The sequence below is a fragment of the Triturus cristatus genome, chromosome 3_2, assembly GCF_964204655.1.
Source record: "Triturus cristatus chromosome 3_2, aTriCri1.1, whole genome shotgun sequence".
Taxonomy (NCBI): domain Eukaryota; kingdom Metazoa; phylum Chordata; class Amphibia; order Caudata; family Salamandridae; genus Triturus; species Triturus cristatus.
In genome coordinates this window covers 163,769,625-163,786,076 of record NC_140584.1, presented here as the reverse complement: position 1 = coordinate 163,786,076, position 16,452 = coordinate 163,769,625, and the positions used below count along the sequence as shown (strand labels likewise).

The 16,452-nt window shown below is 47.3% G+C and overlaps 1 protein-coding gene across 2 annotated transcripts in view; it reads right to left on the bottom strand.

Annotated features, from left to right (window-relative positions):
* TMPRSS13 (transmembrane serine protease 13) overlaps nucleotides 1-16,452 on the bottom strand; it is a 208,366-nt gene that overhangs the window by 173,347 nt on the left and 18,567 nt on the right. The window contains exon 1 of one of the 2 annotated variants that reach the window (XM_085647429.1): nucleotides 5,630-5,803. The exons of the other annotated variant lie outside the window; for it this stretch is intronic. Coding sequence (XP_085503555.1) covers nucleotides 5,630-5,644 — 15 coding nt within the window. The 5' untranslated portion in view covers nucleotides 5,645-5,803. Of the gene's footprint in view, nucleotides 1-5,629; nucleotides 5,804-16,452 lie in introns of those variants that run through there. 2 annotated transcript variants of the gene reach the window in all.

The window sequence follows — 16,452 nt, the reverse complement described above, 5'->3', positions numbered from 1 at the left end:
TGTTTCTTGTTTAATGCTCTCCGGGGTTCATCGAATTTCTTCGCGAAGGTTAAAATCCTCCCCTGTGAGTAATCACGTTCATCACGGGCAAACTTTTCTTGTTTCCGTTGTCTAATTGTAAGTTCGTACTTTTTAAGTCGTTTTTTCATTTCCTCCCTGAGGGTGTCCTGGGTGCTGACATCTGTATTGCTGGTGAGGTCCTTTTCGAGGGTAGCTATCTCCGCTAGAGCTTTGTTCCTATCGCTCCAAGCGAATTTCACCAGGATTGCCAGCATTAGCACCCAGGACACCCTCAGGGAGGAAACCCATGTCGATGACTTAACCATCGTGAACCTAACACCGAGAGTACTCACGGATGCCGAAGAGTCTGCCCTCAAACTGGGACTTTCTTTTTGCCCTAACAATCATATGGAATATACGCAAACACGTATTGATTTATTCAAATTCACACGTAAAATGAAGCTTCACAAATTCTTTAAATTAAAACCTACGGTGAGAGAAGCCAGACAATTACAACAACAAGGACAATCACATGGAACCGATCTATTGACCACTGGCGATCTAGAAATGCTAGAAATGTTGGAGGCCCTACGGAGTGAGGAAGAAACCGCTGGTACCCTGACGGATGATGTGGCAACCAGAGCCACAAGGGTGGGTATACAACAAACAACACCGGCTACGAGTTTCAAGCCCCCCTCAGTCTTCATTCCGCAAATGCAATTTGATGCAATTGATGCATTCTCTGATGCGGTAATGCAGGACCTCGTGAAATTTAGAATGAAAGCTTCCAGAACAATAGATCGAGCTGACAATCTCACGGAAGAACAACGTTCCATATTGAAAGTTTTATCACAGGATTCACAAATAGTGTGCAAACCCTCCGACAAAGGAGGAAACATCGTATTATTGACAAGGGAACAGTACTGTCGCGAGGCTTACCGCCAATTGAATGATGTGAAGGTTTATGAAGTAACCAACATTGCACAGTATAATACAAGCATTCTACAATATCATAATCTACTAGAGAAATGGCGCAAAAGAGGCATGCTGGGAACCAACGAATTTCTTTTTCTACGCAACCTGGACCCCATCACACCAACCTTCTATCAGCTGCCAAAAATTCATAAAGACACTAATGACCCGCCTGGAAGACCCATTGTTTCCTCGATAGGAAGCCTTACTGAGAACATGTCTGTATATATTGATTCCTTCCTTTTTCCATCGGTTTTGCAGTTGAAATCATATATTAAGGACACTACCGACTTCATTATGAAGATTAAGGAGATTAATTGGGAACCTACATATCAACTAATTGCTTTGGATATCACCAGCCTGTACACAAGCATCGAACATAGCCAAGGTCTCGAGGCAGCAGCATACTTCCTGGCGAAAAGACCTTTGAAATTTTCAGAGCACAATACCATGCTCCTTGAATTTATTGAATTCTGTTTGTCTAATAATATCTTCCTATTTCAAGAACAGCTGTACAGACAACTGTCCGGGACTGCCATGGGGACCTGCTTCGCCCCCAGCTATGCGAATCTCTTCGTGGGCTGGTGGGAGGAGCAGGTCGCCCTTAGCGACCATATGAGCCAATGGACCAACCATGTGATAGCCTGGTATAGGTACATAGATGACCTCTTCTTGATATGGGGGGGGACATCAGATGAGGCCGAGACTTTTATATCTGAGCTTAATGACAATCAACTCAATCTCAGGTTCACATCTGAAATTAGTTCCCTAGCGGTGAACTATTTAGATTTGAGGGTGTTCGCTAGAGAGGGTGCTCTCGAGACCGAGCTATACAGGAAGCCGACTGCGGGCAACTCTATCTTGCATGCCCACAGTAACCATCCACCAACATTGATCCGTAGTATCCCGTATGGCGAGCTGCTTCGCCTAAAACGGAATTGCTCCAGGGAAGCTGACTTTGAATATGCAGCAATTCAAAGCATCAAAAGGTTCCAAGTTAGAGGGTATAATTACACAGACCTGATCTCTATACTTAATAAAGTGAGAAAAATACCCAGACAACAACTTTTGACATACAAACATGCAGCCAATAGGGACACAGCTGAACATGAGGGCAAATTTCGCCTCATAACCACTTTCTCAGACGACGCAAATCTACTGAGGAGGATAGTTAGAAAAAGCTGGCACATCCTTAAAACCGATACAGTTATCGGTAAGGACATCCCTAAAGAACCATTGATCACTTTTAGAAAATCAAGATCACTCCGTGATAAACTGGTACAAAGCCATCTATCACCCTTGCCACAACCTACTGGTACTCTCACAGCTCTGCATGGATTTTTCCCTTGTGGGAAATGCAGAGCATGTAAAAATTGTAAAAGAGTTCTCACATTTAACATTCCAGGGGTTAGGCAACCAAGGCGTATAGACAAATTCATCACTTGTTCAACCACCCATGTAGTGTACTGTCTCACCTGCCCGTGTGGGCTCAAATACATTGGCAGCACTATCAATAGCGTTAAAATGCGCATTTTGGAACATCAACGTGCCATCAATAAGAATGATGTAAATTACCCTGTAGCTAGGCATTTCGCCATTATGCACCAGAGCAATCGGGATCTCCTACAGTACTTCGGTCTAGATCAAGTACCCGCAAACATTAGGGGAGGTGACCGAGTCCAAAGATTGCGTAGACTGGAATCCCGTTACATCATAGACCTATATACAAAGGCCCCACACGGTCTCAATAGTGGGGAAGAACTGAGTGCACACCTGGGGAGATAAGGGCAGGGAACTACACACTGTCTCTTGCTGACCAGTCTTTATACTTGAGATTATTTGAATCCTATGGTTGCATGAATCATGAAACGAGTTTGAAATCCCAACATGCAATGCTTGATATTATTATACTGTTGCATTCCTCAATTTTCCTTGTCTTTCCTGTACAGTGTCTCCCATGTTTCCTACCCTCTCTCTCCCGTTCCTTTCTCTCTTTATTTTTGTCCATCACCTGTCTCCTTTGACGTATAGGGAGCTATGGCCAATACATGGCGTTATACGGTTTTTGTATGACATGGTATATACCTTTCTATGGCGTTTCGTTGATTTATTTAATTATGCAGTATGATTTAATGAATTATATTTCACATGACTGCTAACTGTATCATGGCTCCTTTGAGCATAAGACTTAAGTTGTTTGGACATGATAAGTGAATGTATCACTCCAAGATGGCCGCCCCAAGAATGCTGTAAATAACGGGATTTGAGCCATCTTCTGTTTCAGTGGCTGTCAATTGATTATGTCTCACGCTGTCGCGCAATACATGACGTAATGTATATTTAAATGTAAGCGCGCGGTCTAACCGCTGAGACACTGATGAAGATTGATTTGAAACGCGTCTGTCTCGCTGCTATTTGGATTTCTGCCGAAATAAACTAATTATTGATACAGAACCCCTCCTGTGAGTGCTCAACTCTGTGCGAACAACGAGAGTTTTTGGGAGCTGTAAATATATATATATATATATATATATATTTATATTATCTACTGGCGGTCGCCAGTAGATAGTTATAGTTAGGACCGTGTTTCCATAGGAAATCCGCAACATTCTATTTGGAATAACTTTGGCGCCGTTTGACGAATCCTCGCGAAATTTTCAAAATAGGTGGGGCGCTCCGCTCCGCTCCTACCCTGAAAGTCTCGGGGGGGATTCGTCAAGCGGGGGCTAAGAAAAAAGGGGGGTCCCAAAACGCGTTTTCCCCATGCAATTTTTATATATATATACATACATACATACATACAGACACACACAGACATATGTATACTCAAGACACTTGAGAGCGTGTCTGATTTTGCACATTTGTAGTACAAACCAGTGGTGTAGAGGGGGATCCTGGGCCCTAATGCAAGCTCACATCCAGCTCGATATCAAAAGACAGCCATAGATGTAGGTTACTAGATCATTCGAACCCTTGTTCACAAGTGAACCTACTGCACTAATGAAAGCTATCCCACTACTTATGGGTCTTTGAGTTTCTTATTCTATCTGTCTTTCCCCTCTCCTAGCTCCATCTTTCTCTCCCCTTTTCTCCTCCTTTTTGGCTTCCTCTTCTGTCCCCTTCTACTCTTTCTCTCTACCTCCTTCTCTCACTCGACGTCGTCGCCTTCTTCCCTTCCACACCTTTGCTTCCCCCTCCCCTTTCCTTTCTCGGTAATTCTCCGCATTATCCCCTATCTCGTCTGCATCATCCTGAACACACAATCTTGACGAGTTAAAGAGCGGACGGGAGCAATGTCCGATGATTTGCGATGATGCAGCCACCATAGCCGCTGAGCCCAATTCCGGAACATTGTGGCGTTTCCTCAGTTTGTTTCGTTCACTCGCGAGTTTGAAAGCGCCTCTACCAGCCCCGGGGACACAGCAGGGCACAGCTGCCTCCTTCGGGGCGCTCGTGGTAGAGTGGATCACCACATCAATTGCTTCCTCTATTGCGTTCTGGCTCTTGTAGTCCTCTTTATCCGATTAGATATCCGGGACTACAACCACCCGAATGCAAATAAAGAAAATTGGTCTACATAAGCAAGTCATGCATGAAATCGGGAATTTCGGGAGCTCTACAAATTGTTTAAAATGTATATTTTCCGTTTAATGAGATCACGCCCACTCACGACTCAAAACACTAGCGCCCTGGATTCCAAAATACTGCAGCACAGAGAGGGCCCATACAGACTGGGGTGTCAAAGAAGATGCCTCAGAGATAAACCCCACACCTCCAGTCAATTTGTAAATTTAAAAAAGTGCCGGGGTCCTTATGGGGGGGGGGGGGGCACTGCTGCTTGCACCGCACATTGCCCCTGCCAGTGCTGCCAATGGCAGCACCAATACAATTACTTATCATCACACTGTTACAATTGTCACAAGTCAGCCTGTTCTAGCCCCCCAAAGCTATAAGAATGGCTTAGGAGGAGGCAGTCAATAGTTATTTATATACAACTGTTGCTGTGCTCATCTCAATTACACAGACAGCGCCACCTTGTGGCAGACAGTTACAAGCTCCGATATTGACAATTAAGTGACAGTGCCGGTACCTAGCACCAGAAAATACCTGATCAAATTAAGCACTGCTCAGATGTAAACAGTCCCTCAAATGAACTGGGCTTTTTTGAACAGTTATCATCCCTTCAGCACCAGTTTATCAGCGCAGTCCTCCTCTTTTCCCATTCTAGAGTGTTGGCTGAAAGAACACGATGCAAGAATGAAACACAAAAATAAAAAAAACACACAACGAAGAAGCAGAGATCTTTCGGTTAGTGTTCTAAAAACCAATAGCAAAGTTCTCTTCCTAAGTGCTCATAATACTTTTTCAAAGCGTGGCCTGAACTTACACAGACAGGCAGGATTGCTGTTTACCGGGATGGTAATACATGTTTTCTGTTTTTGAATCAGCGCAATCATTTTATACATGCCGCCTGTACCTGTCCCTAAATTACCAGGCAACGCCCGTGTGCCAACATCTCGCAGCGAAACTGGAAAAAACAAGGTGCGCGCACACACCACGGGCACGCACCGGGCTGCCGCTCCAGCGCAGACATGCCCGAGCTGGGATGAATCCACGGTATTGTTCACAGGGTGAACCCCCAAGTCACCCCACCTACCTGCGAGCTGGCCATGGCGTCCTTTCAGGCAGTCAGAGGGGTCAGAGGCTCCGCGGGTGGACCATGCTGTGCGGCCAACCTCGGCTTCTGAAAGTTTGGGAGCGAGTGAGGCTCTTGTGGCTGGCGGAAGGGCAGGGAGGGGAGGCCGGGAACCTCCTTGCACCTGGCTTAGGTAATCACGCTGGCACCCAGAACTCACCAGACCTGCCGCGCCACTTCCTTGGATTAATATGCGCCTATAAATCACACAGCCATCCCGCGGGTCCAGCAGAGCTCTCGAGGGCTGCAAGTCAGGCGTGACACCCTCCACCGGTCCTGGCTTTTAGTCCACACCGCTTGAGATTCTGCTACTTTTCTCCACTTCTAAAAAAAATGCCTTAAAACACCTGCTTCGAAGCGCTGGTGACCGGAAAGCCGGCTCTCGATGAAGGTGTCACGCATGGCAATGGCGCATGTGCCAGCTATGCCATAACAACAAATGTAAGTGCTAGATGTGAGGTAGGAGTACCTTATCCTAGTACTCGTGCAAAAACAACAGTTGATGGACAGAATGCAGTACAATGTAATACATTCACCCAGTACAGAGATCTGGGCCTAAATCCTTCGGTTTTTTTACTCACCATGCCATTCCAGTTTGAACCCAGCCAAATGCAAATCAGTCTTGACCCTGTGCCTCATGAAAATCCTAGTACTCCAGGGCATTATCTCGTGAAGGGACAACACAACTGCATGTAGCATCATGTAAATACAAAACAAGACCTAACAAACTACTTACACTTGACTTAGTATCTTGCAGTATGTTAATTTCAGGCAATTTGCCCATGCCCATGAGTGACTAGCTAGATTAGCCTAGAATTCTGGGACTTGTAGTCTTATATTGTAGTCACCAAGTATAAAGCCAGGACTACAAGTTTCAGATTTCTAAGAAGAAACTGGCAGTGGACTAACAAGTCTCGCTTGGCCCTGGGTAACTTGGTAGCTATATATGTTGGTCTAGAAAACCAGTGGAAAGCTGAGAAGACCAGAGGTTTAAGCGCTTAGAAATTACAGAAATGCAGTATGAAGAGCTACATAGAACACATTGTTATTGAAAAACGTGCCTAAAAGACAGGCAGCATCAGTGTCGGCGGTCATAATGATTGATCTCTGTACCAGTCATAAGCCTTTTAAGCTACCCTGGTATTGTTTTACTGGCATTCTGGCACATGTAGTCCTGTCACTGCAATGGGACACACACTGTTCCAAAAAAGGTACGGAAAACAAGCATTGGCACAGCAAATAGGTCCTGCCTTTGCAGGAGCTATTGGCTTTGCCAATGTGTTTTAGCCATGTTGTACGCCAGTTTGGCTGCTGTTCGGCATGGCTAAAAGTTAGTGGTGTAGAGGAGACTGAAGTGAAGTGTAGTACAGTGGAGTGGCGAAGAGTATTGAATGGTGGGGTGGAGTGTTGTGGCGATGAGATGAGTGTTGTGGAATGCAGTGAAGTGGAGTAGAGTTGTGTGGAGTAGAGTGGCGTAGAGTGGATGGGCGAAGAGTGGAGGGGCCAGAGTGGAGTAAAGTGTCATAAAATGGTGTGGCGAAGAGTGGAGTAGAGTAGGACAGTGGAGTAGAGTGGCGTAGAGGGGAGTAGAGTAGAGGAATGGAGTGGTGCAGAGTGGAGTGTTGCAGAGTGGGGAGGCATAGAGTGGAGTAGAGTGTTGTGGACTGGAATATCATAGAGCAGACTGTCGTGGAGTGTCATAGAGTGGAGTACAGTGGAGTGGTATAAAGTAAAGTGGAGTTGCATAGAGGGAACTGAGTAGAGTGGAGTAGAGTGTCATATTGTAGAGCAGCGCAGAGTGGAGAAAAGTGTCGCAGAGTGGGGGGTCATAGAATGGCATGGAGGGCTGTGGAGTGTCACAGAGGGGAGTGTCGCAGAGTGGAGGGGCATAGAAATCAATCACTAAAGTGGCATGGAGTGGGGTAGAGGGGATTGAGGAGTGTGGAGTAGAGTGTCACAGAGTGGAGTGGAATAAAGAGGAGGAGAGTGGAGGGTTGTAGAGTGGAGGTGTCACAGAGTGGAAGGTTGAAAGTGGCATAGAGTGGAGGGGAGTGCCATACAGTGAAGGGTCATAGGGTGGAAGAGCAGAGTGAAATAAAGTATTGTCAAGTGGAGTGCATGGTGTAGAGTGGAGTAGCGTAGACTAAAGTAAAGTGGCATAGAGTGGAGTGGAGTGTAATAGAGTGGAGTGGCGTCGAGTGCTGTAGAATGGAGTGGCATAGAGTGGAGTGGCATAGAGTGAAGTCGGATAGAGTGTAATGGAGTAGAGTGGTATAGAGTGGAGAATAGTGTCGTAGAGTGGAGTAGAGTAGATTAGAGTGTCATAGAGTAGAGTGTCATACAGTGGAGGGGCATAGAATGGGGAGTAAAGAGTGGAGTGACAGTGTATAGTGGAGTAAAGTGTTGCACAGTGGAATGGTGTAGGGAGGTGTGCTATAGACTGAAGTGGAGTAGAGTGGAGTAAAGTGGTATTGAGTGGAGTGACGTAGCTTGGAGTGGTGTAGAGTGGAGTAAAGTCATTAAAAAGAATGGAGTGGTGTAGAGTGGCATAGAGTGTCACAGAGCGGAATGTCATTGAGTGGAGTGTCATAGTGTGGAGTGGAGTGCAGTGGAGTTTCATCAAGTGGAGTGTCATAGAGTGGAGGGGCATAGAGAGCAGTCAAGTGTTTTGACTGAGGTGGGGCAGATGGAGCAGAGTGTCATAGAGTGAAGTGGTATAGAGTGCCGTGGAGTGGTATAGAATGTCGTAGAGTGGAGTGGCGTACAGTTGAGTGGTGTAGACTGAAGGAGTGGAGTAGATTAGAGTGGAGTAGTTTGATGTGGAGTGGAGTAGAGTGGAATAAGGTGGAGTAGAGTGACTTATGTAAAGTCAAGTAGAGTGGAGTGGCATGGAGTAGAGTGTTGTAGAATGGCATAAAGTGGAGTAGAGTGTCGTAGAGTGGGGTGGCACAGAGTGGAGTAGAGTGCCATAGAGCGGTGTCTCATAGAGTGGAGTGACATAGAGCGAAGTAGCGTAGATTGGAGTGGCATAGCATAGAGTGGAATAAAGTGGCATAGAGTGGAATGGCACAAGTGGTGTGGCATAGAGTGGAGTGGCATAGAGTGACTTAGAGTGGACTTAAGTGTCTTACTGTAGAGTGGAGGGGCATAGAGCATCATAAAGTCTACTGGCATAGAGTGGCATCAGTGGAGTGGTGTGGAGGAGTGGAGTAGAGCAGAGCAGAGTGGCATGAATTGGAGTGTTGGAGAGTGGAGTGTTGTAGAGAGGGGAGTGGTCTTGAGTGGCATAAAGTGACATGGAGTAATAATAAGGGATTTGTATAGAGTGCAGTAGAGTGTCGTAGAGTGGAGCAGTGTAGATTGGCATAAAGAGGAGTGGCATACACTGGTGTTGAATGCTGTAGAGTAGAGAGCTGTAGAGTGGAGTGTTGGAGAGTGGAGGGGCGTTGAGTAAGCCTGGGCAAAGCACTATGCTATGCTTGCGTAGTTTGCGAAGTTTGCGCTACTTCGCACTACGCGAATTGCACGTACCACAGTGCAAACATGCGTAGCGTAGCGTTACGTAGTGCAGCGGTCATTTTTTGCTTGCTCGTGGTCCTCAACATCAAGTTGGCGACCGCGAGCAAGCAGAATGACATCCCGGCGAGACTTTTTCCTTGTTCGCGATCAGCAACATCCCAGCGAGATTCTCAACACGAGGTTTCTCATTGCGAGTGGTCGCGTATGCTCGCGATGAGAAACTACCAGTCCGCGTTGAGAAAGCTGCTGCTCGAGTACAAATCTACTCAAGCGGCAGAAAACTACAGCTCGCACTGTGCAAGATGCCGTTTTCAATGATTGCACAGTACCGGATGCTTATCCGCACTGTGCAATCATTGAAAACGGCATCTTGCACAGTGCGAACAGGGTACTACGCAGTTCGCGAAGTGCTACGAGTAGCTTGTGTAGTGCGAAGTGCACTTTGCATAGCTTCGCGTAGTGCTTCTTCTCGAACTACGCCCAGGGTTAGCGTTAAGTGGAGGGGCATAGAGTGGAGGGGAGCAGAGTGGGGGCATAGAGTGCAGTAGAGTGTCATAGAGCGGATTGGAGTGGAATAGAGTGTCGTAGTGTGGAGTGGCACAGAGTGGCATACAGTGGAGTGGCATAGAGTGGCATACAGTGGAGTGGGGTTGAGTGGAGCAGTGGAGTAGATTGGAGTGACTAAGTGCAGTAGAGTGGAGTGTTATAGGATGTGGTGTAGTAGAATCGAGTTGAGGGTCATTGAGTGGAGGGTCGTAGAAAGGAGGGGTGCAGAGTGGAGGGACGGAGAGTGGAGTGGAGGAATGGAGAGTGGAATAAAGTGTCAGAGTGAAGGGACGCAGAGTGGAGTGGCATAGAGTTGAGTAAAGTGTTGTGGAGTAGCGTGGAGTGGAGTAAAGTGGCATATGGTGGAGTGGAGTGTCGTGAGGTGGTATAGGTTGGAGTGTCATTGATGAAAGTTGCATAGAGTGGAGTAAAGTGTTGTGAAGGGGCATAAATGGAATTGCGTAGAGTGTAGTGGAGTGGAGTAGAGTGAAGTAGAGTATTGTGGAGTTGCATAGAGTGAAGTAGAGTGTTAGAGTAGAGTGTCGTAGAGTGGAGGGTCATATAATGGAGGGGTGCAGAGTGTTATGGAGTTTTATATAGTGGAGTGGAGGGTTGTAGAATGGATGGTCACAGAGTGGAGGGGTTTAGAGTGGAGGGGTTTAGAGTGGAGGGGTGTAGAGTGGAGGGATGTGGCATAGAGTGAAGTGGAGTAGCATAGAGTTCTGTAAAGTGTCATAGAGTGGAGTGGCATGGAGTGGCGTGGAGTGGAGTGAAGAGGTAAAGAGTGGAGTGACGTAGAATATAGCGGCGTGAAGTAGAGTGGAGTGGAGCGTTGTAGAGCTGATGGTCATAGAGTAGAGCGGTATGGCGTGGAGTAGCATAGAGTTCAGTAAAGTGTCATTGAGTGGAGTGGCATGTAGTGGTGTAGAGTGGAGTGTCGGAGAGTGGAGTGGAGTAGAGTGGAGTAGAGTCATAGGGTAGAGTCATATGGTGGACTAGCATACCGTGGAGTGAAGCAGAACAAAGTGGTGTAGAGTGGAGTAGAGTGGCCTAGAATGGAGAAAAGTGTCAAAGTAGAGTAGAGTTTCATAGAGTGGAGGGGTGTAGAGTGGAATAAAGTGTTGTAGATTGGAGTAGAGTGTGTTGCCATAGACTGTAGTGGAGGGGCATAGTGTAGAGAAGAGTAAAGTGTCATAAAGCAGAGCGGCATAGCATAGAGCGGAGTGGCATAGAGTGGATTAAAGTTGAGTGGAGTGTTGTAGATTGGACTGTCATCGTAGACTGAAGTGGTGTAGAGTGGAAAGGTGAAGAGTGGAGTGGTGCAGAGTGGAAAAGAGTGGCCTAGAGTGAAGTGGCATACAGAGGAGTAGAGTGGTGGGATGTAGAGTGGCATAGAGTGGAGTGCTATGGAGTGTAGTGTCGTAGAGTGGAGTGCCGTAGAGTGAAGTAAGATAAAGTGTAGTGGCATGGAATGCCATAGAGCGGAGTGTCATAGAGAAGTGTGTTGTAGAGTGCCATAGAGGGGTTCAGAGTGCACTGTCACAGAGTGGAGTAGAGAGTCGCAGAGTGGAGTGGCATAAAGTGGAGTATATATGGTATGGTAGCACACTGCCATTACAGACAACACATTTTCAACTGAAATGATCATTACATTTGCACATATAACTATAAAGTACACAAAAGATAATGTGTGGAAAGGGGATCACCTAATGTGTTGATTTGTTTTCACTCTTATTAAAATATTTATTTCCACCTCACTTCAGAATTACAAAAAATAATGTGCTTCATTTGCACTTTGCTAATTCTGATTTATTCTGAAATATTTGCACAGATCATTTACAGGCATTTAAATTCTATTGAGTGCTAGAAAAAACCCTTTTTTCCACCCCCTGTATCCAGCATTATTATTTTTTAAACCCTCTTACCTGTAAGTCAGCAAAGGAAAGTAAACACCAAGCTTCCTTGGAAGAGAGCCTCACTCAATCAAACAATCAATCAATCAGGGATTCTTTAAGCGCGCTACTCACCTGTAAAGGTCTCAAGGCACTTGGGGGGGGGGAGGGGGGGAGCAGCTTCGGTCAGTCGAAGAGCCAGGTCTGGAGGGTCTTCCTGAAGATGTGTAGGGTGGGGGCGTGTCTGATGTCGATAGGGAGCTCGTTCCAGGCCTTGGCCGCGATGTAGGAGAAGGTTCTGCCACCTGTTCTTGGTTTGTGGATGCACGGCGGATCAGCGAGGGTGAGGTCGGCCGATCGGAGGTTCCTCTTGGGTACGTGGAAAGAGATTTTGTTGTTGAGATATTGGGGTACAGTGTTGTGGAAGCATTTGTAGGCGTGGGTGAGGATCTTGAAAGTTACTCTCTTCTCAACGGGGAGCCAGTGGAGGTTGCGCAGGTGTTGGGTGATGAGTTTATGTCAAGTGATGCTGAGGATGAGTCTGGCTGCGGTGTTCTGTATGGTCTGGATCTTGCGGAGCAGAGACTTGTTGATATCGGCATAAAGGGCATTTCCGTAGTCCAGTCAGCTGGTTATGAGTGCATGGGTGACGGTCTTACTTGTTTCTGGGGGCGATCCATTTGAAGGTCTTTTAGAGGATGCGGAGGGTGTTGAAGCAGGTGTAGGTGACAACGTTGACCTTTTGGGTCATTGAGGGAGGAGGGGTCGAGTACGATCCTAAGGTTCCGGGATGTAGTTCTCCTCAATTAATTTTGTTAGTGCGACGTTGATTGTCTTCTCGATGATCTTGGCTGTGAAGGGGAGGAGGGAGATGGGTCGGTAGTTCTTGAGGCCCGTGGAGTCTGCTAAGGGCTTCTTTCGTAGGGGTCTGACTTCTGCGCGTTTCCAGTCATCCGGAAAGATGCCAGATTTGAAGGTGGCGTTGATGGTGCATCGTAGTTCCGGAGCGTTGGTGGCGGTGGCTCTGTGGAAGATGTGTGGGGGGCAGGGTTCAGTGGGGGCTCTGCGTGGATGCTTTTCATGGTCGATGCGGTGTCTTCGGTGGTGACTGGGGTCCAGAAGGAGATGGTGGGATGGCTGGCGTTGCTGGAGGAGGGAGTGGTTTCGGAGTCAGGCATCTGGTCGTTGAATTTGCCGTAGAGGCCCTTGATTTTCAGATGGAAGTAGGAGCCGAGCTTGTTGCAGAACCTGACATTTGACTTCTGTCTTTGAATGCACAGCAAATGTGAGAAAATAAGAACAACATTTAAATGCCTGTTTACAGAATGTGAGCACTCATGGTAGAATACAAAGAGCGATGGTAAATAGGTTATGCTTTACGGAGGCAAAAAGGCATGCCGGACAGCCTAAAACAAATACAGTCACCAAACAGAAAGAAAGCAAATGTGAGTTACAAACACCAAGCCGATGGTAAGGAATGGGCAGAATGCATTCCCAAGGAGTTTTTTCATAGCCAGACAGCTGTGTTGTCTGGTAGGCTTCGACCTAAAAACAAGCACGGGTGACCTACTCACACCTGGCATGTGGGAACTTGAGATATGTGTTTTCAGATTGTAAAAGATCAATATGAACCAAACACGTCTGTGCTGTGCAACACCACTGCTTTTCTGAGCTTGTAAGCTGCATTAGATACTACGTAAGTACCTCCCATCATTAGTCTGTTGGAGGCGGTGGTGACACAGAATGCCCAAAAAACTCAGAACGCCAGGCTGTTGTTGCTACCTGATGTTAAGGAACCAGTAGCTGCCAACTGACCCCATGTAATGAGTTGAATGTTCTGCCAGTCTTTGCTTTTTAGCCAACAACATTTTGCATTCTGGGATATTCGACTCCTATACAAACAATCTAAAAATTCCAAGAATGCAATGTGCTGGAGATTATAAAACTGAGACTAGGAACTAGTGAGTGTGTCATACGGGACTTGAAGCCATTTCGCAGGCAAATACAATGAAAGGTGACAGAATGAAATAAAAACAAGCATATCAAACCCAATAGGTCTGACTTTTTATTATGAGAAGTATATGGCCATAGTTGGGTGACTCTTTTGTGTTGTCCCTTGCTGTCCCAGAAAGAATATTGAGACTGTAACTAATAGCTCCTGAGGCGGAAGCCGGGAGATAGCTTAGCGCTTTTTAAAAATTATCACTGTTGTTATTTTCTTTATTTCTTGGCTCCACTTACCGCCGCTACTTCCTTGGGCACTCTCCCCCCTTGGAACACTTGCTCGAGACCCCGCTGCACAGCTGACCAACGCTGTCGCGGGACACACCTCGCCTTCGCCGCCATAGCCGGAAGCGAGGCCACGCCCAACATTGCAAGGCCACACCCCCCCTCCCACTGCCATAAAGGATGTGCCTCGGCCGGACGCGCAGCGGACGAGCGCAGCGGGCGCGCCGTCTGCGCACCGAAGGCGCGCCTAAGGCAAGCCCGTCTGCACCCGTCCGCGACTGACCGGGACCTGGGGCCTGTCCCCCTGTTGGTCTGAGGAAATACTCCTCCATAGACATGATCCGACTGCATTCACACAGGGCTCCCCCCCCCTACCCTTTCCAAATGCGAGTCACTGGGACTTCTTTGCACCAGAGATATTTTCCCCGAGATAAGAAGTCCACCTTTAGCCCCTCTTCCCAACACTCCTAACGCTTCTTCCCTACCTAATGATCAAACTGCATCTAATCAACTGACCGTGATCTATCTCAACACACGATCACTAGTAAAGCATCAGCTGGAAATCTTTGCTTTATTAGACTCCGAGCAGCCGGATATTCTCTTGCTCACAGAGACCTGGCTGAATGATGATTCCGCTCCTGACTTACTCGCAGCGATTCCTACAGGTTACTACATCCTCCACGTAAACAGAGCTTCTGGTAGGCCGGGAGGTGGGGTAGCAGCAATTATTAAAAACTCCATTCGGTTTTCTGCCTTGACCCTAATCGCCATCCCTTCAGTCGAATTTCTTACGGCCAGACTGGAATCCTCCACTACCCCACTTGTCTGCGTGTTAGTCTACCGCCCTCCTCAACCTATGCAGAATTTCCCTTTGATGTTTGGTGATATGTTGTCTCAACTTATTATCAACAACTCAAGAATTCTGGTCTTGGGCGACTTTAACTACTGGCCCTCTCATGCCAAGGAGAGCACCTGCTCTATATCATTTACTGAGCTTCTATCCAGCATGAACTGTATTCCACACATAAAAACAGCTACTCACATCAAGGGCCATATTCTGGATCAGGTTTGGACATCCAACCTGGATATTTCCGCCCCTCTCATTTCTCCCTGTCTCTGGTCAGACCATTTTATAATTTCCTTTTCTATCATAGGCATCCCCACTCCGAGAAGACCTAAGGAAGGAAATCTCTTAGCCCGGAACTGGAATAGGGCTAATCTTAACGACTTTGCCACTCTACTTAAAACCTCCACCCCCTCCAGTCTGGGATCTATCGACACCCAAGCCTCCGCTCTTATACACTGGCTGGAGTCAGCCAGCGACATTGTGGCCCTTCGTAGACAATTAAAATTTAAACGCCCTCATGATGCCCAAAAATGGTTCACGGACGATCTCAAAGCCTTGAAGCTGGGCCTCAGGCAGGCTGAGCGTCTGTGGCGACGAGACTATGCCCCCGACAAGAAACTGCACTTTGCCACCCTGCTCAAAAATTATAAACTAGCAGTCTTGCAAACCAAATCCATGTATTTTTCAAATAAGATTGTCAGCCCTGCCACTAAAACCAAGGACATCTTCCTTATTGTCGAGGAGCTGTCAAACCCAGATAGGATCACCCCTAAACCCCTCCCATCTCAGGCACTCTGTGACTCTCTTAACCTTTTCTTTATTGAAAAGATAGCCAACATCAAGAAGAGTATCCTATCCTCAGCCCTCTCTCACCATCATGGGCCAGAGCCCCCTCTGCCTCTTCTCAACTCCAAGCAGCTGACCCAGATCCCTCAAATCTCTGAGACAGAATTCTTAGCCCTTCTTAAAAAGGTTGCGTCAGGATCCCCCACTGACTGCTGCCCTCCCTCAGCCCTCCGTGAGGCCTTTACAACTTGCCCCTCTCCCCCTATGGCATTGCTGAATAAATCTCTCTCCTCTGGCATCGTCCCTGAGTCATTCAAACGAGCTGAGGTCACACCTATCCTTAAAAAACCCACGGCAGACCCCACAGCCATGAGCAACTTTCGACCCATTTCCCTCCTTCCTTACCTTAGCAAGGTCCTTGAGGCTCATGTGACCAACACTCTGAGTACTTTTATCGAGGACTCTCAGTTCCTCGACCATCAACAGGCTGGATTTAGACCCAACCACTCCACAGAATCTGTCATACTTTCAGTGATGGAGGAATTACGGAGAGGGGCAGACTCCAACATCAGTCAGGCCCTAGTGCTCCTGGATTTGTCGGCCGCCTTCGACACGGTCGACCACGATATTTTGATCGGCCGTGTTGGGGAGGCCGGCATCCAGGGCCTCGCGTTGGCCTGGATCCGCTCCTTTCTGAGCGGCCGCCATCAGGCGGTCCGGCTCTCTCAGTTCTCTGCGGACGAGGTTAAACTTACCTGTGGTGTCCCGCAGGGATCCTCCTTATCTCCTCTCCTCTTTAATTTATATCACACCCCCCTCATCCGCTCGTTACAAGGCAGTGGTGGCACCGCGTTTAACTACGCGGACGACATCCAGCTGGTTTTCAATATTAATTCCACGGCCCAGTCCGTTGACAATTTTCAATCCACCCTTTGTCATATCAGTGACTGGATGGGGGCGAACCA